A 27,202-nucleotide genomic window follows, 5' to 3' on the forward strand; every position below is an offset into this window, starting at 1 on the left:
TCGGGTCCCCTCGGCCGGGAAGAGGCGGCCGCGGTCCCCAGGCGGTCTGGAACGGGCTGCGCGCGCCCTCTGCTGGCCGAGCCGGAGAACGCGCCTCCCCTTTGAAGTTCCCGCCCCGCTGTGCTCTGGACGCGGAGTGCTCAGCACCGCGGGGAACTGAAGCCCAGGAAGCTTTGGCAGCGAGATCTTGTTAGAAAAATTACACTGTGGCATTTTGTTCCTGAAGGAATCTGATAATTGTGAGCAACACCAGGATTGCTGTTTTAGGGAGGCAGAATGGCGGTGGTGGAGAGCGAGGACTTTGAAGTCAGGAAAAAGTGAGTTGGACCTTAACTATATCCTGGAGAAGTTAATCACCTCCGCTGGGCCTCAGTTTCCCCATCTGTAAAGAAAACCCCCTTCATAGAGCTCTTGCGAGGATGGATGAGATGATGCACCTAAAGTGCCTGGTCCGGAACAATCCCCCCTCCAAAAAACCCTCAATAATTAGTAACTATCATAATTAATATGTTTCTCTTTTCCAAGTTACCTTTTATTGTGTGACCTTTGCTTGGGACGTCACGTGAACTAAAAGTCTTTTTCGTTGGGCATTTATTCCAGGGTCGTTTTAGCATTAACCTTTACGGAACCGGCCTATCTTTAACTGATTCTGCCAGATGGATCTCTCAAGGGAATTACGCCGTCTCTGACATCAAGAAGTCGCTGGTAAGGTTACCGATTGTTGGGGGATGGGTTTTGTTCTCTCTCCCTCCCTCCTTTCTTCCCTCCCTCCGTCGTGGTGGTGCTGCTGAAGGAACGAATGTGCTTTCCCACTTCCTCGAACCATTTTGTAAGGTGTCAGGAAGAACATTTAGAAAATAAATCTAAGGTGAAGCATGTGTAGGTGAGTGGAGCAGAGAGAGCCTTGCTTCCCTTCTGGTGAATTCTTCCCGGAGATGTGAACCTGTGAACCATCCAAGTAATTAGAAGGATGCCTGACCAGGAAGCTAGAAGCAGTTAAGGAGCCTCTGAGCGAGTGTGTGGCTCTGATTCCTTGCAATTAGCCAACATTCAATTCACTTTGGTGAACCTAGGAACAATGATGTTTGTTTATTTAAGGAAAATTGAAATACAGACAGGGCTGAAAGAAAGGAATAACTTAGGAGAGTTTGTGGAGAGGTAAAGAAACACGGGTTCTACAATCATCAATTTTTCGTGCTCTAAATTCTTGCTACTCAAGGTGTGGCTTACGTGGAGCATCAGAATCCACGTGGGAGCTTGTTGAAAATGCAGTTTCTGCGGCCCCAGAGGTTCTGAGTCAGGATCTGCAGCTCAACAAGGTCCCCAGGTGGCTCCTAAGCACAGTACAGCTTGGGAAGCAGGTCTGTGGACTGTTTCTCAGCCTGGGTGTAATTAGAATCACCTGGGAAAGTTTAAAATGCATGTGCCCAGGCCCACCCAGCTTCCCTGCCTGGGAATCTCTGGAGCAAGGGTAGTATTTGAGATTCCCCAGGTGATGCTCATGTATAGCCAGGGCAGAAGCGGCAGCCCTTCACAGCCTGCCCTCCGAAGTTCTGAGAATGTGAGGCAGGAAGCTGACCCATGGCAAATGGGAGACTTGGAGTGTGGCCTGTGGCCCCAGGCCCTTTCCATCGTGCCTTCTGCCTCAGGGTCCCCTCAGAAATGTGAGTAGGAGAAGAAAAAGAAGAGAAATGGAAAGCGTGATATTATTCCAAAGGAGGGTTGCCAAGCAACATTGTACAGGATGCCCAGTTGAATTTGAATTTCAAATAAACGAGGGCCTTTTTTTTTTTTACTATAAGCACGTCTTCAACATTGCATGGGACATACTTGTTCTAAAAACATATTTGTTGTTTACATGAAATTCACGTAGGAGTTTGGATTCTATATTTTTATTTGCTAAATCTAGCAGCCCTATCAAAATCAGACTATAAAGAAGAAATTCAACCTGCTTCCCTCTGGGAAAGGAATAAACATCCAATTGTGCCTTCCTAGGAAATCTCAGTTTCCTGGTCCCTTTTTGTAGCTGCCACAGTTAAATTTGCATCTGTGAATAAAACTCGCTCATTCCCTCTTTCTCTAAGCCAATCAGCTACCTCAAATCTGATAAACGAAATGGCCTTATTGATTGCTCGTAAATTAATCATTAAATATTTTTCCTTGCGCTGAAAGGAATAAAGATAGCGGAGAGAGAGCACAATTGCTTTAGAATGTGTGTTTCAGAATGTGTCCTGAAATTATCATGTTCCTCCCCACACCTACCCACCAGGGGCTATATATTTTGTTTCAATGACTCAGGAACAAAAAAAAAATTAACTGCCTACATCGTGGTTGGACATGAAGTATGATTATGTAGGAAACCATCTCTGTAAATTGTGTAACGTAAGTTTCAATTCTATGTTAGCTAGTGTCAATAGTGAGGTTTCATCCAGAAACTAAAAATAATTACAGCCGGGAGCGCCACCTTATGGAGACAATGATCACTGCCCTGCCAAGATGAGCGAGCTGGCAGTTCCCCGAGCCTGTACTGGAGGAAGTTGGTTCCACAATTGCCTGTCGGCAATTTTTTTTTTAACCTTAGTGTTCCAAGACAGCTCAGAGAGCCTGAGCTCAAAATTAATCTCAAGGGTCTGTCGAGACTTCCTTATGAATCCCTGGGAGCCAGGACTAAGCAATCTTGGGCTCCTGGCAGCCCTGAGAAATGCTGCTCTGTGTGCCTGACCTGCTGTGCGGTCCATGGAGCAGCATCCCCTATAGATGCTACATGAAAATAGGCATCTGTGGCCAAAAGCATTTGGAAAAAATTGTGTATTTCCTTCTTCAAGAGAGACTGTAGGTATTAGTGTATTAGAGGTTGGAATGAAGAACACAGGAAGAACACCTGTGTGACTTTACTTAAGCCAGCATTCCCTTCAATCAGTGCTTTTCAAACTTGAGCGAGCATCGGCACCACCTCCAGGACTTGCTCAGCCACCCAGCCTGGGGGTGGGAGGAGGGTGGCGGGCCGAAATGTAGATTTCCAACAGTTTCCCAGGAGATGCTGATGCCCCTGGCCTGGACCACATTTTGAGCAACACTGACTTAAGTTAAACCAACCACAGAACCTTCTTTTCAAAGTTTCACCTTTTAATTTTCCCAAATAACCAGTGTTCCATGGGACAAACTTTGGAAAATTTGTGCAGTGTCCCACTCCCACCCGTACTGACCACCATCATCTTGCCTTTGAAGACCTGAGATCCGGTCCCCTCTGTGGCTCTCAGATCCTGGCCAGTCCTAATTCTCTCCTCTCCAAAGAGCCCTGCTTGGATTCAGTCCTCACTTTCTTTCACTTTTCTGCTGGGAGCTACAGAGGGAAAAGCCATGAAAACCTCAATTTTCCAAACCTGGTTGGCAATAAAATGTTTTCCCCCAAGCGAAACTAAAGGAAAATTCTAGTCATTGAGGGTAAAATTGAATGGCCAGTACCACTTGGAAGGCAGGGGCGCTGTCTCACCACCAGGAGTAAAACTGGTAAAAATAAGACTCAATGTCAGGTTCACTGTTGGCTCCCTTTTGTGTCGTGGAAAGAGTTCTTCTCCTATTTTTAACTAATAAAAATAATTACTTTATAATTGAAATAGCTGCTGTTTATTGGGCAGTGTGCATGGATTAAGTCCCATTCCTCTAGCTTTCTCATCAAATTCTTGGAGGGTAAGTTGAGAAGGTAAGGATAGAGGGTAAGTGTGTGACATTGTTTGCTGGAATCGGTCTTTCCAGCCACAGCAGGCCCAGCCCCTGGTACTGAAGACAAAGCCCACAGAGGCTGCAGAGGATAGAGGATAGGCACACGGCCTCTTAAGTCGGATTGCCTGAATCTGCACTTACTAGCTCTACTATCTTGGGCGAGTTATTGAACTTCTCGAGGGGCATTGGTTTCTTCATCCATAATGGGGATGGCAGTAGCCCTCATCCCTTTGGGTTCTTGTGGAATGTAAATGAGATGGGCATGTAAAGCTGTGTGCCGTCCGCTGGGCAAGACAGTGTTAGCTGTTAAAGTTATACCATTTTCATAGCCCTGAGGCTTGCCATAAGGTTTCAGAAGTTGGCCAAGACAATGGAGGAAGCAGGCTCACTTGAGGTGGTTAGGATAGCACCTAAAGGAAGGACAGGGGACCGTAGCCTGAGCACAGGCTGAGCCTGGACCTGGCTGGCATGCATAGCACCACATGGATTACGTCCATGGGGGCCCACACCCCACCCGGAAGTAAGGCGCGTGGGACATCTCCTTGGCCAAGCAGTGGATTGCCAGGGAAATGCTTTGGCTGTTCAGGCTTGGCTCAGGGACCAACGAGTTTCTACTCTACTTGTGTGTGAGGGGCAGACAGACAAGGGAGCATGGCCCAGATGTGGGCAGAGAGGGGAGCACGCCTCAGATGTGGGCAGACACACAGACGGGGAAGCATGGCTCAGATGTGACATTGGAGAGAAAATGCCAAAGTTGCAAGCTCCTCTGCCAGGGACATTCTGTGCACCCTCAACTCAGGAATGTGCTCAGGGTATGAAAGGACCCTCAGCCCAATCTGGAAGTCCCCCACAGCCCCACACCCCGTTCTCAGAGCTGCTATCTCACCCTCCATCCAGGAGGAGGTTCTGGAACAGCCTTCGTAGCTGGGCAGAGTGAAGGGAGGTCCACTTCAGGCCGGATGGGAGAAGTGCCCACAGGTCTTTTTGCTTCTTCTGTGCCCAGGGAATTTGCAGGGTCAGTGGGAAGGTAGGGATCTATGTTTCTAAGGCTTGGCTGCCTGGCCCGAGGGCCTAACAGACATTCCTTGTACTGAAGGAAGAGCTGTAAATCAAAGAATTGCTTTGAAATTAAAAATTAATGAGAGCTGTGTTACCAGAGAGGAGCTGGACTCAGTTCTTATCTTTCAGTTCACTTACAACCAGCAGAGTGAAGGTCACATGAGATAAATACATACGTGTGTGTGTGTTTATCTACGGTGGGCTGTCTCCTAACCCACAGTTCACTTATGAAAATCCAAATATCCACCAAGTATAAAAATCATACTACTGACAAGTAGAGTGAAACTGCATTTTATATGTGTATGTTTTATTCTGTATGTTTCCATAGAAATTAGCATTTATACATATCATATATTTGTAACTGTCTTGGGCTATATTTGAAAAAAAAAACCATAAATACTGTGTTTTATGGGCAATTTCACCACCAGCATGCTCCAAAGAAATGTGAATAAACACATTTCAATCAAAGATGTGTTTGGTTTCCTAAATCACGTGAACCAACCTCCCTGGCCATACTGACTGAGAACAACAGAGAAATTGGTGAAAATTATGACCTATAAACTATTCTTAATGGAACAGAGTCATTCATTGTAATTATATGTAACAGCTCAAACTGGGCTAACAAAATATTCATTGAAAAGAGGTTTTTAGAGGACCTGCTTTAATGAAGAAATAAAAATGATTTATAATTAGTGTTTCATTATATGTGAGTGAGTGCTTTGTGGATGCTGGAAAACATACCTTTTTCTCTGAAAGAGGCATGACTTCCATGACAATAAGGTTTATGCTATTCATTTTCTAAGTATTTTTTTTATTCTGTAGTAAAAATAAGTTTTAGCTCAGCCTTTATCTAAATCAAATTAGCAGAGTCCCAGTTAATGAAATAACATGAACATTGCAAAGCCAGGATCAGCGGTTTTATAATTACCCAGACTTTTCCTCATCTCTGTGAGAACAGGCTATAATGGAGATCCACACATAAAAAATACCTTTATGATAATGATAACTAATATTTAATGAGCGCATACATTAGACCGATCAGTGCATTAGTGCTAAGCACTTTACATGCATTCTTTCAATTACAACAAACCTAGGAGGGGAGACTAATATTATCCCCATTTTACAGATGCACCAGGAAACTGAGGCTTAAAGAGTTTACTTAAAGATGCAGTACAAGCCCGGGGCAGTGTGACTCAGGTTATCTCCCCTGCTGGGTCAGGAGAGAGTTTGGGGTAAAGCATAAGCTTTGATGACACAGAACACATGTCGGCATCCTTAAGGCTGCCAGACCAATGCTTCAGCCCAGGGAGAATGTTCCTGGCTAGAAGGTTGGCCTGGCCTCGAATCCACTTGGTGGAGTCAGACTAGCTCCAGAGGTGACATGCCGCCCAAGTAAGGTGATAGGGATCACTCTCTCAACTCAAGCTCACTCATAATCAAAGGCATGCAGATTTAAGAAGAAAAAAAAGAGAGAAACTGTCTTGTTCTCTTTGTCTTTATTTGTTACATTGGCAACGTTTTTCTTTTTCTTTTTGTTAACAAGATTATTCATTATTTGCAAGAGACTTTCATGTTTTAGCTATGTGAACCAAATCTTCAAGCCCTTTGACCCAGTTCTTGGAATGTAGCCCAAAGATATCCTGAAACGCAGGCACAAATGTGGTTCATCACAGTGTTAGTCCCAATAGTGGGAAATGTGAAACATCTAAGATGCCAAACGTTATGCAGGAGTGGAGGGTGGGGGTAGCTGGTAGGACGTGGTAAATTTACACAATGGGAAATGATGCCACAATTAGACAAGGAGTTTTTCATAGCCATGGTAAAGCATTAGGGGAACTAATTAGCAGGGCCATCTGAAGTGCAGTTTACAAAGAAGTGTACTTCAGCTTCAGCCTCATTCATTTGTTCATTTGTTCATTTAACAAGTGTGTATTCAGTATCACGATGAGCCATACCCCTGTGCTGGGTTCTGGATACCCTTGGATTTTAACAAGACATTGATCTTACCATCGTAGGGCTTACATTCTAGCAGGAAGACAGACGTTAAAGAAAGAATTACCCAATGTTACAGGGTGCTAGGCAGCAGGTAACTGAGTCAGGAAGGTTTCTCAGAGGAAGTGTCCTCTGGGCGGGTTCTGCAGAATTTACCAGTCAAAAGTTGGGGAGGTCTAGTACACACAGAGAAGGAGAGGGAGAGGAAAGAGAGTTGCAGTTAGAGGGGATGGCATGTGCAAGGGCCCTGTGTCATAAGGGGCATGTCAGAAGAACGACCCGAAGAAATGCAGAGGGATGGGGACAGAGGGAAAGGATGGTGCAAGATGAGTCTGGAGAGGAGGCAAGGACAGACCGCACAAGGCTTTAGAACAGGGGTAAGCACACTTTTTCTGTAAAGGACCAGATAATAAATATTTTAGACTTTGACAGCCAAAAGACAACCATCAGTGATCTTATAGATGTACTTATATGACAAGAGAGAAAACAAATTTGCACAAAATTTTCCTTGGTTAAATTCAAAATATGATAATGATAATTGAGTATACTTTTTAGTAATACAAATCTACCAATGAGAAGAATGGAATATTGGTGGAGGATAACATTTTGCTTAATTAATATTCTCTATTATCGAAACTGATTATAAATGTTTACCTGTTAATGCTGATCTGAAATGAGAGTTTCTGTATTTCGTCTTTATACATGTCTTTTTACACAGATAGGTATTGCCAAACGCTAATATTGTCCACAACCATATAATTTTCATATTCATGCCTTGGCACGCGTCGATAAAATTCTGTTAAGGTTTTCTCTTGATATTTGCCTTTTAGCATGTCATTCCATCGTAGATTAATCACTTGCAATTGGAGGTGAACTGGAAGCTCCTCAGTTGCCTCATTAAATGGCTTCTGAAATATGAAAATTTCCTTTCATTTACAGTACAGTCCAAAAAAGGCTGCTGGAACTGTAGTTCAAGCTTGGAAACTATATCTACTATAAATTAATGTGGAATGGAGACGTAGCTGCTTGTTTTAATTTTTGACAGAATGAGAAGTATGTAAAGTGGTTTAACAGTACTTATGACTCAAACAATGTTCATTGTTATTGAAATGACTTTGCTACGGCACAAGTCTTGCCTGTAAGTGCAGTTTTGTCTTGTAATGTTAGATTCGATTCATCAAGAAGCATTATCAAGTCTGTAGCAAAAGCTAATGTCCAGCGCCACTGAGCGTTCCGTCACCGTGATTGACAGCAGCCCGTCTTGTTCAGAAAAATTTTAATCCGTGCTCTGTGCTCAAAATTCACAGTGAAACTTTATTACTGCTGAGCCATCAAACTGCTGTATGGGAGGATAAGTCAGGGTATTCAGCTTCTGGTTCTGACAAAACATTTACAAAACAGATGATGGTTAAGTTCACGGTAACAAAAGAAATTCATCATCGACACTGCTGGTTCTGTAACAGCTGATAGATTTGAGTATTTTCCACAGAGTACTTACTGATAAATAATACAGCGCGTAATCATACGCCTTACACATCTTACATTTTCATAAGCTTTGTAAACTTGTCCAGCTAAGGCTTTTTCTGCCCCACATACATTGTTTACCACCATCAGTTATCGATATGTCTTAGCAGATTCCACGTCATTTGTTGTGCACTAGCCTTTTCTCAACCTCTTTGCAACATTCTCGCCTGTGGTTGGTCCACACAGCCTGTTCATGAAGGCTAACTCTTCAGTTACTTCACAGTTGGCATTGTCTCCTCAAATAAACAACTGGACAGAATCAATAATATCTGTCACCTCATCAAGAGCCCAAGAAAACCACTCAGAATTATTTACCTTGTTTTTAAATTGATTTTTGATGTCACCCTCAATGTCATTAACTTGTCGAACAACTGCTCTTGCCAAAAGGATAATAGTATTAAACAAGTTTCTCTTCTCTGGACACATTTCTCCAGCTGTTACAATGAAATAATATTTCACTAACTCACCATGGTAAACTGTTTTCCTTGCTTGGCTAACAATGAGCCACTTGGAAACTACCTTACTCATTTTTTATTTTTGTGAAGAAATCATGGTATGGTGAGATATTCTGTTTCAAATTTTTTAAATTTCTGATCATTGCTTTGCTGGGAGTTGGGAATATTGTGATGAATGCTGAGTTTGGTAAAGTGGGTGTATATTGGATTCTTTCAGCACAGCTGTAGCGTCATTGCAGGATAAATGCAATGCTTTGCTATCTAAATTTGGTGACAGAATAGTCCACACACCTCTGTGCCTACAGAGTGCAACATTCTAAGTCCTCTTTTCTCTTCTCTTCTTGTTTTGACGTGATGATATACACTGGTAATAAAATAAGTAAATAAAATAAAATGTTGTGATAGAGTAGTATGCATGGTACTCAAAACACTGTCAAGTTAAAACTGTGTCCCCATCATGGGTAGTGTGTTGAGGAGCAGCATGAAGCAGTGAGCACTGTCACAACTACTGCTCAACCCTGATATTGTAGCGTGAAAGCCGTCATAGACATTAGGTAAATGAGCATGGCTGTGTTCCAATGAAACTTTATTGATGGATGCTGAAATTTGAATTTCATATAATTTTCATGTGTCTAGAAATATTCTTGGTTTGCTTCTTCTCAACCATTTGAAAATGTAAACTCTATTCTTGACTTGTGGGCCATATGAAAACAGTGGCAAGCTGGATTAGACCCACAGGCCATAGTTTGTCAACCCTTGCTTTACGTGATGATGTTGGGCTCTGCTTCTGTTCAGAAGGCCTGCCTGCTGTGTGTGCAAGAATGATTTCCCAAAAAGCCAGTGCAAACCCTGGAAACAGTAGCCGAGCAGACAGTCTAAGATCGTGCCTCTCCTTGCAGGATGGTACCCGAGTCATAGGGAAGTGCGGTGGTTACTGTGGAAAATGTACTCCGTCCTCTGGCACTGGCCTGGAGGTTCGAGTTTTATAGTTAAGGTAAGTAGGACCCTTGTTTCTTTCTCTCTCTCTCTCGTTCTTTCTGTAGCCTAATAATTGGCAAACATGGGCCGGTCACTTGCCCCCAGATAGGAGACTGTTAAGCATCTTGAGCTGACTCATTACTGTTCCGCCTTTTCCTCTCCTCCTCATCTGCCCTCTCATGATTGAGGCCATCTGTTCTCCACCCTTGGACCTGGGCTTCCTGCTTCAGATTCCTCTGCAGGGCTTATTAAAAATGCTACTTAGTAAGGGGCTGGCCTGGTGGCACAGTGGTTAAGTTCACACATTCCGCTTCGGCAGCCCAGGGCTCACCGGTTCGGATCCCAGGTGCAGACATGGCACCGCTTGGCAAGCCATGCTGTGGCAGGTGTCCTACATATAAAGTAGAGGAAGATGGGCATGGATGTTAGCTCAGGGCCAGTCTTCCTCAGCAAAAAGAGGAGGATTGGCAGCAGACATTAGCTCAGGGTTAATCTCAAAAAAAAAATGCTGCTTACTGGTCTTCATCTCTAAAGGGGCTGCTTCATTGAGTCTCTGGTGGATCCGGGACTCTGTATTTTTAATACAGGGAATTCTGATACAGGTGACTCACAGATCAACCTTTGAGAAATACTGCCCAAGATGATAATAATAATAATAATAATAATAATAATAATATAAATGGCATTCGCTGAGCCTTGACTACATGTCAGACACCATGCTAAACACTTTATAGGCATTGTTATTTCATTGACTCTTCAACATAGCAATGAGGTGGGGCTGTTTTCCTCATTTTACAGCTGGAAGCTGAGGCCCACAGCAATTAAGTAGCTTGTTTAAGGTCACAGTGGATTCCCTTGGCAGAACCCGGGGATGTCCTCCACCAAAGCCAGGGCTCTCAGTCGATGCGCTGTTCCACACACTGGGCCTCACAGTGTGCTCCAAGGCCCAGCCTGGTCAGCATCACCAGGGAACTTGTTAGAAATGCAGAGTCTCAGGCCTCACCCTAGACCTATGAAATCAGAGTCTGCATTTTAATAATCCACAGGAGGATCATGCATGTCAAAGTTTGACAGTCTTGGTCTAACCAAGTGCTCTCTCTGCTGGGCAGAGGACTGAATCGGTCACTCTTTCTTGTCCCAGTGCCTTCGTCTATAAGGGATGAGCTCAGCCAACTCCTGTGACCCTCCTACACTTCCTCCCAGCTTCCAGCAGCACATTACCCTATATGGCTCTTCAAGATCCTGACACAGGAGTACCTAGTTGACATTTATGTATCAATATTTCAATGTTTAATTAAACATCCATATTCAAAATTATCTTAAATTAGGATAGGCAACAGAAAAAAAGGAAACTTGTCTTAAATAACTGAGATATCCAAGCAGTGTGTTAGCTTCAGGCATGGCTGATCCAGAGGCTCAAAAAGAGTCATCGGGCCTCTTTGTTTCTTTATCAGTCAGCAATTCTTGCTTCTTAATTGGCTTCATTCTCAGGCAGATCATCTTCCCCACACCATGGTCCCTGGAAACTGTAGGCTTACATCATCCTTCCAGTTCATGGTCCCAAGTAAATGCTCCCTAGTAAATGCTCACCTCTAGCATCCATTCTGCACAAGAACTCTGGCTCTGGTTGGGTCATGTAGCTGCTTCTGAACCGGTCATAATGTCCAGGAGACAGATCATGTACCCACCTAGAATCAGGTGATTGACAGCTTGATTTGGAAGAAAGAGGGTTCTCAAAGGACAGTAAGGGGTTTGTTATCAGAAAGGGGGATATAGGATAGTGGCAGGCAAAGTCAGCAGGCATCACTAGAGATCCCCATTTTATACGTGTTTTATATATTTTATATCTAGTGAAATAAAATGTTGTATGTATTTTATATGTAGTAAAATTTGAGTGAGTACATATATATAACTTTGCATGTATTTACAGAAAAAAGATAGAAGGAAATATATGAATTTTTGAAGAGTATTATCTCAGGTCGGGGGTTTCAGGCTAGTGGTTTTTTATTTTATTCTTTATACTCCCCTGAAATTTCCATATGTCTTTTAGCAAACATTCATTACTTTTAAAATCTAAAAAAAAATAATGTGTTGTTTTTAGATTCTATATGGAAAAATGTCTGTTTTACCTATTCTTGACTTACAGCATTTGAGATCAAAGATTGACATTTCCTGGTTGGTCCATTTGTTTTCAGGTGCTCTGAAGAGGAAGCCATTATGGGATGGATGAAGGGTAGTAATGCAATACCTCCACCTTAAATTTGGGTGCGTGCGTGTGTGTGTGAGGACTTGTACGCTTGTGTGTGTGTGTGTACATATGCATATATATACATATACACACATATACATATGTGTATATGTGTGTGTGTATATATGTGGAATATCCTAATGATGTAAAGTTTAATATTTATGTTTGAAATTATTTATTGTGATGTAATATTTTTGTACGTAAAATGATTCTATTATGACTGCCTTTTGCATTATTTTGTCCCTTGCAGTCAGACCACTGCATTTTACGTACTCTACATTATATGTAGTACTATGACGAAAGTGATTCTTCATTATCACGGTACACTATTGTTTACTTTCTCTCTGTAAATGTTTTATTGTTACTTTTTTTAAATTGTAATTTGTTTTTTAAAACAACTTAGCCGCCATCAAGGTGCTACAAGAGTCGTATAAGGGTATCTTTGGCATTCCTAGGAAAGTATCATTAGCCAATAAGTAACTTAGTGATGTCACAGATTGTACCAGCTATTAATTACATTAAGCATCTATCCAGTTTCATGTGATCTCTGGGAAAAAAATTGCTGCCTTGGTGCTAATATCATATGTATTTAAGTGATCATCAGACTCAGAAATATAAACACTTTTAATAAAAGGGAGGAACGGAAGGACAATTTGCAATGGACAGAATCACTTGGATAAAGTAAGACCAGCTGTTTACCCTTATTTTTGGACATGCCACTTTCGGAAGAGAGTTGGACTTTGTTCCTGTTGTTGTTATTGTTATTAATACTTTGCTTCACTTTATGGTGCCTTGGTCTCTCTGCGGGTAAATGGAGGGCCCCCAAGCAGTTTCATTGCAGAATGACATTGCGAAAGTGAGATCCTCTCAGCATTTTGCCAAGATATTCTAAAATGGGGTCCAAGTTTACCAGGTGCAAGACAGAGGATACACAGAATGGGGGTGACCTTCACACCCCCAGCACATCTGGAGAAGTTCAGAACCAGGTTCTCAGTCATCGGGATTGACTTTTGCATGAAAACATTGGCCTGTGACTGACTTCTCTCCAGGCCGTGAGCCTAAGACCCTGCCAGTGTTCCTGGCTGCTGCAGTAATTGGCGATTGTGAGAAGAAATGAACTGTGCACTACAGAATGCCTGAGTCTTTCCGATCTTCCATTAATCCACTCTTTGTTACTTCTTTCCAAAATGGAAGTAGCGAAGCCATGGTCTTTCTGCCCTTCCAACCTGATTGAAGGGAAGTCATCGCCAATGGCCCGTGGCAGACCCTCGGTTTGAGAAACCCTGCCCATTTCCAAAAACCAAAGAGATTAGGAAAAACCTGGCAGTAGTCTCCAGCCCCCAACAAACTCCAGAGTGCTCCAGGAAAAGTTATACTCAGTGTATGAATAAGTGTTATTCTCCATTATTAATACATTGTGAAAATATACTATGAATAAATACCGTGACCACATCCTAGCATTTGTGTTCTGCGTGGTTTCTGGACTCCTGTTTCAAGTCGCAATGAAAATGTCTCTAGTCTTTAAGATTGCCAGATTGAGAAGAAATGCAGATTTTCTTAATTCTGTCCATCAGAGTTGCCATTCTAGAGACAGATAAGGGATGGGGACTGTCCCCAAGGTCAGTCTTTTCATCACTCAAATCAGTTGAAGTGTTTTTTCTGAAAATCAGAGACCTAACCTCTTGTCTGTTTGATGAGGAACAAGTGAGCCAACAGAACAGGAGATTTCAGTGAGGTTTGTGGCTTAGTTGTTAGTTTTAGGTTAACAGTGGTTTCTACTGTGTAGACTGATGGTCTAGGGAAATGAGAGCTTTCCAAAGAAGCCTAACAAGCAGCTGATGGTAAGGTGGCATCACATATGCCTGGCCCTGTACTTGCTGGTTGATCTCATCCTCACAACCACCAAGGGGAGCAGGCAAATGACATGCCATCATTTTATAGATAAGGAAGCAGAGCCTTCGAGAGGCAAAGACGCCACAGTTCATATAGAGTAAATAAGAGGCAATCCCCAAGGAACTCTGTCTGATTGGGTTACAAGGCCACTTCTGGACCCATCACATTGTCGAGAGGGCTGGGGTCACGTGCCCACCTAGAGCCCTGTGATTGCCCTTCAGTTGGAAAGACAGTTCCCAGAAGAGAAAGGTTTTGTTATCAGAAAAGGGTAGACAGTATGGAGACGGGCAAAAGCAGCGGTCTCCACTCTAGAGTCCCATTGTGTGTCTGTGAATGTGTGAGTGTGTGCATGCGTGTGCAGAATCTCCAAACCCCATAGCTCACACTACAGTCCCACACTTGTCATCCCTCAGCATCATGTGAGACCTGAGTTCTAGTCCTTTCTCTGACGTCTATGATCCTGAGCCTTAGTTTCGTCATCTGCAAAACGAAGCTATTAATAGTCCTCCTGTCTACTTCATGGAATTCTTTTCTGAAGACCCTTTAGGCCCCGCTCCAGGGTTGGTAAAATAGCTACCCTCAAAATGTGCATCAGCAAGTTTAAGCTGACAGCAGTGAAGGCATGGTGTGCATTGTGCGTTAGGAATTGTGTTCAACTGCCAGCTACAGAAATGTGACTGCACTGGCTTACATGTTTAAAAGTGTATTTCACTGTTCTGGAAAAGAAGCCTGGAGATGGGCAATCCAGGGCTGGTATGGCAGCTCCACAAAATCTTCAGGGACGGAGTTTCTTTCTCTCTCTCCTTTTCTCCTCAATCCTCCATATTTTAATATGGCTGCAAGAGCTCCAGCAATTACTCCCAAATTTCAGGCAACAAGAAAAAAGGAGTTGGGGGGAGGGATAAAAAGTGGCCTGGTCCCAGCTCTCTATCCTTCTCTTAAAGAGGTTTTCCAGAAACCTCACCCAACAAATTCCACTTATATCTCCTCAGCCAGAATTTAGTCATATGGCTGCTCCTAGGCTGCAGGAGCAGGGGGGAAATGGGGTTATTTCACAGAGGACATTGCCAAGCAGAATGAAATGAGGGATCTGTTCCTAGGAAAGAAGGTAAAATGGATTTGAGAGAGGCTACCAGAAATCTCTGCAACAGGTTCGAGTATAGAGGTGAGAGGAAATGGTTTGGAAGCAATTATCATAAAGTAAATAAGAGATAAGAGGATTTGGGCTCGAGTTGTGACAATTGTGATGGTAGGAAATTACGGCGTGATATAGGTGGTAAAATTCACGGGAGCTGACAACAGGCCGATCCAGGTGGACTGTGGAAGTGTTCAAAGATGAGGTTTCCTTTGCTTGCAAATACAACCAGAAGGATAGAAAGATGACTGTTGGATGGACGAATGGACAGAGAGAATCTATAAGAGACTGCTAATCATTTACATTTTCATAGCACTGTAGAAATTAAATACTGTCTTTGTGCTCCATTCATTCATTTATCCAAATAATATTTATTGCACAGGCACTGTTCTACACACAAGGGGTGTGGCAGTGTATTAGTGAGGGTACAGGCTAAGAGGCCACTAGGGCTGCCGGAACCAAATACCACAGTGGGAGGCTTCAGCAATGGGAATTTATTCTCTCCCAGTTCTGGAGGCTAGAAGTCCAAGATCAAGGTACCGCCAGGGTTGGCTTCTGGTGAGGCTTCTCTTCCAGGTTGGTAGACAGCCCTCTTCTTGCTGTGTCCTCACGTGGCCTTTCCTTGATGGGAGCACTGAAAGAGAGAGAGATCTCTGGTGTCTCTTCCTCTTCTTATAAGGACACCAGTCCTATCGGATACAGCCCCACCCGTATGACCTCATTTAGCCTCAATTACCCCTTATAAGCCATGTCTCCAAATACACTCACATTATGCGTTTAGGACTTCAACATATGAACATTGGGAAGACACAATTCAGTTCCTAGCAGAGCCTGTAACAGAGGCTCCAAGGTAATATGGACGTTTATTTCTCTCTCCTTCGCCATGCAGAGGTCAGCAGACAGTCGGGCCTGGTGGTTGACTCTGTTCTGTATGTCCTCAGAGGACTTGGGCTCCTTCTGTTTTGTGGCTTGGCCCTCCTCGAAGGTCTTGTCCTTATATGGCTCATCCTCACCATGTCTGCGTCTAGCCAGCAGAAAGGAGGCAGTCATTTTAAGGCATGGCGTGGAAGTTAAAGAATGACTCTTATTCACAACTTATTGGCAGTTGCTTAGATGCGTGGCTTCATGTAGCTGCAAGAGAGGCTGGGAAATGTGCTCTCTAGTTGGCAGCCATGTGCCCAGCTCATGCTGTGTGGCGGTGGGGCTTCGTTACTAGAAGGATGGAAGGGAAGAATGGCTACTGGGCGTATTAGCTGCTTCTGCCACAAGCAGTAGACAAAACCTACAAAAATCTCTGCCCTTTAGAGCTTACACTTTAGTGGTGACAGACAAGAGAGAAAATAAGCAAAGACACAAATAAACCACTGTGCACTTCTTTTCCAGTAATAAATCTGACCGTGTTTTCCATGATGGCTCTCCCTATACCATCATGGCATGGCATGTCATTCCCCGAGCACCAGGAGCTCACCTACCCCACAGCTTTCACACTGCTGTTGTTCCCTTCACCTTCAGGTGTCGATTTTTCTTTCTCTCCTGAGTGACACAAAAGTAATAAATAGCTGGCAAAACCTAGTGTGTCCAGTGGTGAGAAATACAGCAGGGAAGAGAAACAGGCAGTGGCTGTTGCCCTGGGGTAAGCCTGTGGCTGTTGTCAATAGGGTGGTCAGAAATCCCTTCTTCATAAATTTCCATAGCCAAGAACAAAGCTGTGGGGCACCGTGAAATCCTGCCATGAACCACCACGGGTGTGGGAAACTACCTGTCACCAACAGATGGTGGGAGAGGTCCTGCTCTGTCATTCTAGTCTCAAGCCTAGGCCATTACACTGTTAAACCTGTAACTGTTTTCTACTTATTTTAGAGGTGATTTTGCAAGGTGTGCCTAAGAACTTTTGAGATCCTAGGCCCTGCAAAGATTATACTCCTCTCTCGAATATGTACCTCAAGGTTAAAAATAACTCCAGATGGGAATTTAGGTTTTTTTCTATGAAGATTACTTTAAAAAAAAATCAAAATATCAATTTTTCCTCAAAAACTTTACTCCATCTTTGCTGTAACTCTAGGCACATGTTTTGTCTGTTCCAGCAGGTGATCCAGCTAGTTTTACAGTATTCATCACAATGATATTGGACAAGGACAAAAGGAGCAAATATTCTAAGTCTAATAAGAGGGGCATCCAGTTACAATGGGACAGCTGATGAAATGTCACTTTGTGTAGAAATGTACACCTGCCCAGGTAGCTTGTATCCTGTCACTTTCTTGGGATTTAAGATCAAATGCCTCCCAGGCTATTGATATGAGTGTCAGAGTGTGCTCCAGGATGGGGCTTATTGTAAAAAACACAATTAATATTCAATTTATTATATTTACAAGGTCTAGGGGCTGGCCCAGTGGCATAGTGGTTAAGTTCACATGCCCTGCTTTGGCTGCCTGGAGTTTGCAGCTTCGGATCCCAGGCGCAGACCTACACACCGCTCATCAAGCCATGCTGTGACAGTGTCCCATATACAAAATAGAGGAAGACTGTCACAGGTGTTAGCTCAGGGCCAGTCTTCCTCAAGCAAAAAGAAAAAGATTGGCAACAGATGTTAGCTCAGGGCCAATGTTCCTCACCAAACAAACAAACAAAACCCCTAGGTCTTCCTTGAGCCTTGGAATTCAGCTTATGAATCCTAGTATTTTACTTATTTTTCAGCCTATTTTTTAACAATTACTTTTTTAAAACTTTTTAATAACATTTGTTTCATTCATCACTTAGTCAAAGTCTTCAAATATTTTATATTGTATTTATACATTTCTTGAATTTTATTTCTGTCTTAGTTCTTTCAATTATCTGACTTAGGTAAGTTTTTCTGAGTGCTTAAATAATTTTTATAAATACAAAAATATAATATAAATATTGCGTAAATCAGTTTCCTTAAAGTTCTTTTAAATATTTCAAAGTGGAAAATTAATTTAGTATAGTTTAAACTTAAAAGCACAAATCTAAATCAAGTACTCAGACACATTCTAAGTTGACGTTATAAACTACCACTCTAATATTTCAAATGTTTAAAATCATGACAATTATATGAGCTGTGAAATTTTCACATATTCCTTATCACAAAAATCTCAATACAATGGTTCTGATTCCCTTAACATTTTTGTATCTTAAATCTGACTCTTAGCGTGAATGAAAGCTGTGTGCTGATAACTGATGGAGACCCAGAGGCTCCTGTTGGGCAGGAGATTTGAAGCAGCACATGACCAGCGCGCTGCTTCTCCAACTAGAGAAGATTTCAGTATTCATTCATTTCCTGTTGCTGCTGTAACAAATTACCTCAAACTAGCTTTAAAACAACACAGATTTATTATCTCATAGATCTGGAGGTCACAGATCTAAAACGGGTCTGCGGGGCTGCGTTCCTTCTAGAGGCCCTGGGGGAGAATCTGTTTCCTTGCTTTTTCCAGCTTCTAGAGGCTGCCCACATTCCTTGGCTGATGGCCCCTTCTTCTATCTTTGAAGCCAGCAGTGCAGCATCTTCAAACTCTCTCCCCCTCTTTGACCCCTGCTTCCATCATCACGTCCCCTTTTTCTGACTTTGGCTCACTTGCCTCCTTTTTATAAGGATTCCATTGGGCCCACAGTTAATGCAGGATAATCTCCCTAAGACATGTAACATAATCATATCTGTGAAGTCCCCTGTGAAATGTAAGTTAACGTATTCACAGGTTTTGGAGGTTGGGATGTGGACATCTTTGGGGGGTCGTTGTTCTGTCTGCCTTACCTTTTCTACACATTTAAAGACCGGAGATACTGGTCAGATGCTGACATGATTGTCCAAATCCCCAATGAGCCACAATGGCCTTTATGACAAAGACCCTTAATCTCAAGATAGGGTTGGTCCCATAGCTTGTGTTCCTGGATTCAAATTCCACATATTGCTTAATTTTTCTGACTGCATTCCAATGTCTACGATAGTTAAATTTCTTGATCAGATTTCGCATGTGGCTTTTACATATAAATATCTTCCTATCTTGGTCCAGAGACTTTTGAATTTGACAAGAATTCTGTGTTTTTACCTATACTTCCTAGTACATAGATTTCTTACGGTACTAAACTGATGGTGCATTTAATTCTGGGCATCTCTTGTGTATGGCTATCTCTGACCTGCCATTAAGGCTTATAAGCCCTCTCTTGTGATGACAGCCTTTCAGGACATGAGCCATTATTAAGTATAGGAACTTTCATAGGTATACATGGGAGCAGTGCCTTCTTCCTCTTCCTTGATAAGCCAGGAGAGTTCTTCCATGTTGAATGCTCAGCTTCACAATACCACAGGGTGGGAGCGTGTCTGGAGCCTTCTGAGCCCCAGCATGCCCTGGGCAAATGCAGGAGATTTTAGGGGGTTCCTTTGTGGTTCCTGGGAAGACCCTCAAGCTTACTCAATCAGGTGGGGCCTGATAATCCGCCTTTTTAACAGGCCCGCCAAGCAATCCTACACTTACGAGGGAGCCCCACCTTTCAGCCGTTCCTCCTTCCCGCCCAGCAGTGGGTCTCCAGGCAGTGCCAGCTTCCTTCACCTCCTCACCCCAGCACTCAGCCTGTTTCCACGGCGGTGTGTAGTCAGCACCCACAGGCTCCAGAACAAGATGGAATGGCTTGTCTTGGTCCCCCCACTCCCTAGCTGTGTAACCTTGGACAAGACTCTCACCTTCCTCTTCAGTGAAATGGAGGATAATAATGGCGCCCATGACATGTGGCTGCTGTGAGGATCCAGTGTGCTAATACATTCAAAGCATTTAGAACAGCACCTGGCATGTAGGCAGTGCTCAATATCTCTTAGAAAATACATGTAATACATGAATATGCTATGTATATTGTATTCTTTAGTTTGGGAAAGGAGATTGTGCAGAAGGTATGAAGGTATTGTCCCCAACTTTTACACAACTCTATGGTGTAGAGTTGAGAGAACTAGGTTTTCCTTTATGGGCCCTCTTCAGAGTCCATTTGCTCACAGGATTCTGCCATCCTTTCTGTTTCCTTTCCCAAAATGCAAATGAAAGCTGAGAATCACAAGTTGATGTCAGGACTAAAAGAGACTTGACAGGATATATAGACCAACAATAGTAATAATAATAACTACATCAAAAGAATAATAAAAACTATATTTATTGACCATTTATTATGTGTGATGGTTAGTTTTATGCGTCAACTTGGCTACTCTATGATACACAGTTTTTAATTGAACACCAGTCTAGATGTTGCTGTGAAGGTGTTTTTTAGATGTGATTAACATTTAAACCAGTGGACATTGAGTAAAGCAGATTACCCTCCACACTGTGGGTGGGCCTCATCCAATCAGTTGAAATCCTTAAGAGGAAAAGACTGAGGTCCCCTGAGGAAGAAGGAATTCTGCCTCCAGACTGCCTTCAGACTGCAGCGTCAACTCTTCCCTGGGTCTCCAGCCTGTCGGGCTGCCCTGCTAATTTCAAACCTGCTAGCCTCCAGAATCACATAAGCCACAAAATAAATCTCTTCCTTAAACTCTAGATAGATAGATAGTATAATATTCTATATCTATATCTAATATAGATATATAGAGATCTTCTAGATAGAGCCAGTAGTGTGTGTTGAGTGGCACATGCATGAGAGTTCTCTCTTCTGGCCTCCTGACTCCATTTTGAATGAAGTTTCTGTTTGTCAATTTCCACATTTTCTCCTTTTGATCAAGATCTTTCTCTGAAAGCATTGCTGATCAAGAGTCAAGTTTTTCTGGATTCAGTGGGCTTTTGTCCCTTGAAGCCAGGAAGGACCTTTCCTGGGTGTTGTGTCCCAGGTCAGAGGGATGGTAACAGTTTGGAAACCTATTGAGGTCACATTCAAACAAGGTGGGGTAGGAGGGAGATCTTTCAGGCATTTCCCATCTAGGTTTGTATCCTTCTAACAGGCCTGGTCTGGACATCTTGGGAAAGCTGTCTCATCGTCTGCTTCAATTCTGGACAATCTTTACCTTCAGGTTACCAGATGGTGTGCAGATCCACTCAGGGTTTGGTGCTTTCTTTAGATACATCACATGAATCCAAGAGTCTATTCCCTAAAGTTTGGTGGCACAAGGGTTAGTTAGGGGGCTTTCTAGCTAGGTTGAAGAAAGTCCTTCTGGAGGTGTCTTTTCCAGTAGAAAAAATCTCCAGGTTGCAAGGTGTGTTGCTTAAGCTCTTGATCTCACTGCAGCACACTGTGAAAAGGTTGCTCTACCGGAACATGAGCATTTTTGATAGAACCAATTAGGCCTTTACAATATTGGAGTATATCTCCTTTTATCAGTTATAGATCTAAAGAGGCAGGGCCAAGTGCATTGGACATCCTGTGACTGTCTCCATGGGTGAGAGTTGATGGGTTCCAAAGAAGACGGATCCGAGATTTAGAAGGACCAAAGGCAATGCTTTTAGCCAAGGCATTTGGAGAGTCTCTGCAAATATTGCCAACTGAGTCTTAATAATGCTGTTAGTGCACTCAACTAACCCAGAGGATTAAGGACAGTATGTGCAGTAAAAGTGTTATAAAAGTGGCCAAACAGCACAGACATGTCGGAGCACCTGACCGGTAAAACGGGTTCCTTGATCACTATGAAGTTTGAGAGGAGATAACCTTTTCCAAAAGGACTTTAGCCACAGAAGAGGCAGCAGCCTGTCTGCAATGGCAGCCTTCAGTCCAGTGAGAAAACATGCAGACCATGACTAAAACATATTTACATCCACGAGATGGCAGAAATTGTATGAAATCCATTTGCCAAACTTCGAATGGCCCATTAGGCAATTTAAACTGTCCGGAGTTGCAAACAAGCTTCCCTGGATTGTGTTTTGGATAGATGGGACAAGTGAGGTAAGCGCTTTTTGCAGCCTTTTTAGTATTTCCCCACCAGTATTGATTCATGAATGCTATCATTTTGTCGGTGGACCAATGGTTTAATGCATGTACAGTGGTTAGGGGTGAAAATTTTAGAGTCTCCAGTAGGACTCGGTTATTATTTGGCCTGAAATAGAGCTTTCTCTTTTTGCCAAACCAACAATTGTTGAATTTCCAACCTTGTTTTTCCCTTTCTGAGGCCAATTGCTGGGCTTCTCTAGCCAGTTTTTCTAAATGATCATTTAGGGAAATATCCCTTTGGGCCATGACAGAGATTTGGTGGCTGTTGGTTCCATTAAGAGCAGCATTCCTTGTGGAAGTGTCAGCAAGGTGATTCCCTTTAGCTTCCAGACAGTCAAGTTGAGAATGCCCCAGGATCTTAATAATAGCTCTACCAGCAGGTAAAAGTATAGCATCCAATAATCCCTTCGGCTTGTTGGGCTGTAGTAACCAAAGGCCAAGGTACCACTTCAACTACATCCATGGATGTTGATATTGCATATCCAGCACAATATTTACCAGTGTCAGTAAGAACCAACAGTGAACCATGAGAAGCTGGCATTTACTCAAAGGAGTTTCCTGCAGATTATCATGAGGAGTTAGGAGGTATCCGTCAGTGTTAAGCAGTCATTAGGGACTTCACCAGTGACAGAGGTGAGAAGAGCAGCAGGGTTGAGGTCATTACAACGTGAAAGAGTTATGTCAGGAGCAGTTAGCAGGAGGATTTCATAGGAGGTGAGGTGACTGAAAAATTTTGAGTGTGGTGAGAATTCAGGAGGGCTTCTGCTGCATGAGGTACAAAGATGGCTAAAGGGGATCCCACAGCTATATCTTTCTTTGGTGGCCTTAGCCTAAAGGGCAGCGGCAGTAATGGCTTTAAGGCAAGGGTCATGTCCCCCATTCCACAGGGTCTGGTTGCTGGCTATAATCCCCTGTGGGCCGATGGTGGTCTCCACGTTTTTGGGTGAGTACAAGGGCATTTTCTTTCCTTTTCCTGTACAAAAGGGAAAAGGGGAAGCTGATCATTGGGATGCCCAAGGGCAGATGGGTTCATCAAACTCTCCTTTAAGGCTTTAAAGGCTATGCTGTCCTATTCTTGCCATAAAATTGGTGGTTGTTCTTTAGTAAAACATACACAGAGAAATTTGGAGTCCAATTTCGACGATAACTAGATAGCCGGAGAAAACCTTGTAGTTGACACTTAGTTTTGGGTTTGGGGGAACTGAGGACACTGTGAAGCCTATCCCAGCCTATGTGTAGTCCTTGGTCTGATATCAGATGCCCTAAATATCCAAGCTGGGTTTAGACAAACTGCAATTTCTCCTTTTGTAACCTTGTGTCCCTTTAAGGCTAAAAGCTTTAGCAAGTGGATGCTGTCTTCCTGCGAGGAGGCTTGGGAGGGAGAGCAAAGAAGCAAATCATCCACATGTTGCAACAATGTAGAGCCCTAGGGAACTTTATATCATCCAGATCAGCCTTCAGGATTTGTGAGAAATAAGAAGGGCTCTCAGCAAAACCCTGAGGCATTATTGTCCAGGTGAATTGTTTTCCTTCCCAAGCGAAGGCAAAAAGGTATTGGCTAGCTTCATCCACTGGGATGCTGAAGAATGTACTACATAATCAATCACTGGAAGGAATTTGCTTTCAGTTGGAACAGATGATAGTTGCATATGAGAGTTAGGAAGAACAGGGTGTCAAGGGATAACAATGTTGCTTCTTGCTCAAGAGGTCCTGGACAAACCTCCTGCCTCGGACTCTGGGTTTTCTCACAGGTGAAGTAGGAGAGTCACAGGAACTAATGCAAGAGATAATGAGGCCCTGAGCCTTGTCATCTTCTGTTATGGGCTTTATACCTTGAAGGGCTTCTTTACTTACACGGTATTGATTAAATCTATGGAGAGGTTTTGAGGGATCTACTTGAATCTTGATAGGAGGTGCACAGTGAGTTTTGCCAATGTCAGTTGGAGATTTTGCCTATAAAGAGGGTGGCAGCTAATCCAATAAGGATAAATGATCAGTGTCTCCAAAATCAGTTCTAGTACCATCAGAGATGGAGCAAATAAAAGATGTTGAAAGGTCATTTAATTCACTTGGTTGGCTATTTTGATTGTTAGTTTAAAACTCTAGAATCATTTCACCCTTTTGGGAGAAAGAGATCCCAGTAGACACCTCAACCTAATCAATGAATAGAGCAGAGGAGCTAAGGAGAAAGGGTGTGTCTCTCAAAGAGCCTAAAGAAGGAGGAATAGGTTCAGAGCCAGGAACTTTTTGAGGTTTATTAGAGACCTCACTATCTGAACTGTTTTAGTATTCCTAGGCAGCAGCTGCTTTATGGTAGAGGGGTCAAGCACTCGGAGTGTGGCTCTGGTGTCAATAGGGACAGAGAGAGATTCCTTCCCAAGTTGGAGAGTTGTTTCTCTGAGCCGATTAAGAAGGAAGATTTGGGAGCCCCTGTAGTTCCTGAGAGCCCCATCACTGGGCATTAGGAGGACATGGGAAAGGCTGATCAGAGGGCTGAAGGTGCCTGAAGCACTGATGTTCATAATAATCTCTTTCCCAATGTCCTGGTTCTTTGCAATAACAGCAGAAACTTGGAGGTCTTTGGTTTCACGTAGGGACCTTCATTTGCTGGAGTTGAAGATTCAAAATTTTGGTGGTCTTTCTTTTATGTGACTCAGCTAGGATGCAAGCAAGCTGATTTGCAAGTTATCTAAATCTGGAGTGGACATCGTTTCCCATTCCACTCTGGTCTTCTTAACTAAAAGAGAAAAGTTTCGCCTGCTAATAAACATAGAGTCAAAAGCTACCTTAACATTTGAAGGAAGACCAGAATTTTCTTTAAAAGCAATCTGCAGTCGATGGTAACAGTTATGAACAGGTTCATCAGATTCTTGTGGGCAAGCCTGAATCTTGTTCCAATCAACAGGCTTAGGAGAGGCTACTGTAATTGCTTTGTTGGCATTTCCCAGCAAGTGATCTAGCCTCTTGCCAAAAGCTAGGGGTTTGTTTTTCTAAAGCCCTTTCAGGATTTTCTCATTGGGCAAGTTTCATCCAATGTTTGGCTTGACTCTCACCGACGAGCGTGTGGACTGATACAGGTCTGAAAAACCAAGTCGGTAAGTTTGCATAACTATGTTAAATTCTTCAGCAAACCTATGAGGGTCCTCAGCTACTTTTGGAGACCCTTTAACTATGGCTTATAATTTGGCCTTAGTCCAGGGTGCAGAACAGATTTGCGGTTTGTTTGGATCCTCAGAGGACTTAACTTTAAGGGGGCGGGTTCTGATAGGGTCAGAGGAAGAGGGAGCTGGGAGGAGCTTAGGGAACAAGGGAAGTTCGGTGAGAGAATTAGAATGGGGAAACTGAGGGTGTAGAGGTGGTGTAAGTGGTACAGAAGGGAAGGAGGAAGATGGCGCTCGAGGTGGGGACTGAGCACAAGGTGGCTGCTGTGTCCAGAGACAAAGCAGATGGGCGAGGGGAGAGAGGGGTTTCGGAAGCCATTTTGTCTTTAATTGTTTGTTTGCTCAGTTCATCTTAAAGTTTTATTTTGCAGAGAGGCAATTTTAGACTCCTGATAATGTTGTAAGCCTCAAAATAGGCATTCCACTCAGTTTTTGCAATTTCAGAGCTTTGCCTATCCAATTCAGTTTTAAGAAAAGTAAGTTTGAGGAATTCAGAAGTTCCCCATCATGGCCATGGGTATTCTAAATTTCTTTTGGTTAAGTCGGTCCATTTAGTTAGAAATACACATCAGGAAGGACCACAATTTTTAAATATAAAACTGGCCAGAGTCCCTGAAGGAGAGGAGCCCTTAAAATGTTTAGCTGACTGGGATCCCATTTCTTAGAGGTTCTTCTCTAGAGCAAAAGAAAAATTCCTAAACAGCCTGCAGGCCAAACACCACCGCAGTTCCAATAGAACAGCCTGATTCCAAGGAAGTCAGGCCAAAGGCTGAACAGCACAGTTCCAAGGGAACAGTCAGGTTCCAAAAGGAATTAGACTAAAGGCAAAATGAGTACTCAGAGAAAGGACAAAAGCCTTTTACTGAAAGGACAAGTCCAAAATGAGGCCTGGAGAGCTTCAAGATGCAAAGGGAGAGGAGTTTAAGATCCAGGAGAAAACTTATGCTCAAACTCCAGGGTTGGAGAGGAAGCAGTGAGCTCACTGGGTTCCATGGGTACCGTACTTACTTGGACCCCAGCCTCAGAGTTGTCAGGGGTCTTCTCTGAATCCCCATATGGGCCACCAAATAATGTTGACCTATAATGATTACACAACCAGTTATTTTACCAGCAGAATGGGTTTATTCAGGAACGACAGAGAACTGTAATTTAGGATGTGCATTCTATGGTGAGCCATGTACAAGTCTGGAGAAAATGGAGGAGAGAAACCTTTTATAAAGATGGGAGACGACTCTTTTAGGTGACTCCTCTAGGGTGCAAGCAAGCTGATGTGCCAAGTTTATTGTCAAGAGAGAGGCTGTTGTAAACAAAGAGTTTATTGGAGCAGACTGGGAATTCAAAGTGTAGTGGCTTTCCATTGGCTGAGTTATGGCCATCTCTCATTGGCTGAGCTGTTGCTGGGCAAGGAGGAATTCCTTCTTTCCTTTTGCTGGGTAGTAAAATTGTACTGTTTTACTTCCTATCAGAGATGCAAGATCTGTCTCTTCCACTCGGGGTCAGTAATATGTGTTGAGTGGCACGAGCGTGAGAGTTTTCTGGCCCCCCAACTCCATTTTAGATGAAGTTTCTGTTTATTAATTTCCACAATATCTATAGATGGCTATCTCCTATTGGTTCTCTTTCTCTGGAGAACCCTAACTAACAAACTATGTGCTGGGCCAGGGCCACTTGTTTGCACAACTCCAGAGGGTACCATCCACCTTGAGCACTAAATGCTTTGCATTGAGTACTCTCAGAGGACCCTCATAACACTCTCTGGGGGGACCACTATTTTTATTCCCATTTTAAAGATGAGAAAATCGAGAGTTAAGAGAGTCTGACAGCCTAACTCCCAAACTCAGGGTCCTAACCACTCAGTGTAGGTGACACCCAATGCAGCTGTGCCCAGGACATTAGATTAAAGGGCAATGCCAAAACCAGAGCCAACATCTCCTTGTTCTTGACACACCGACTTTCCACACCAGTGAGCTTCCTCGCAGGAAGAAGAGAGCACCTTGCTGCACGTGAGCAAGCAGAGAAAGAAAGATAAGAGTCCTGCCTGGACCATGTCCTGTGCCTGCTCGACTATATTCTGGACTAGAGGCCATCGGCTGAGAGCACAGGCCTGCAAAGTCAGGACGAAATC

The 27,202-nt window shown here is 43.2% G+C and overlaps 1 protein-coding gene across 4 annotated transcripts in view; it reads left to right on the plus strand.

Annotated features, from left to right (window-relative positions):
• The window catches only part of ADAMTS9 (ADAM metallopeptidase with thrombospondin type 1 motif 9), a 165,140-nt gene extending 151,703 nt beyond the window's left edge, over positions 1–13,437 (plus strand). For 2 of the 4 annotated variants that reach the window (XM_014859294.3, XM_070493017.1), the window contains 3 exons: positions 601–705; positions 9,653–9,747; positions 11,927–13,437. In XM_014859294.3, the coding sequence (XP_014714780.3) occupies positions 601–705; positions 9,653–9,742 (195 nt within the window). In that variant the 3' untranslated portion in view covers positions 9,743–9,747; positions 11,927–13,437. The remainder of the gene's footprint in view (positions 1–600; positions 706–9,652; positions 9,748–11,926) is intronic. The other 2 variants (XM_070493019.1, XM_070493018.1) reach the window with 1 other exon arrangement.
• The last annotated feature ends 13,765 nt before the right edge of the window (positions 13,438–27,202 follow it).

This window comes from Equus asinus, chromosome 21, assembly GCF_041296235.1.
Source record: "Equus asinus isolate D_3611 breed Donkey chromosome 21, EquAss-T2T_v2, whole genome shotgun sequence".
In the NCBI taxonomy this organism is placed as follows: Eukaryota; Metazoa; Chordata; class Mammalia; order Perissodactyla; family Equidae; genus Equus; species Equus asinus.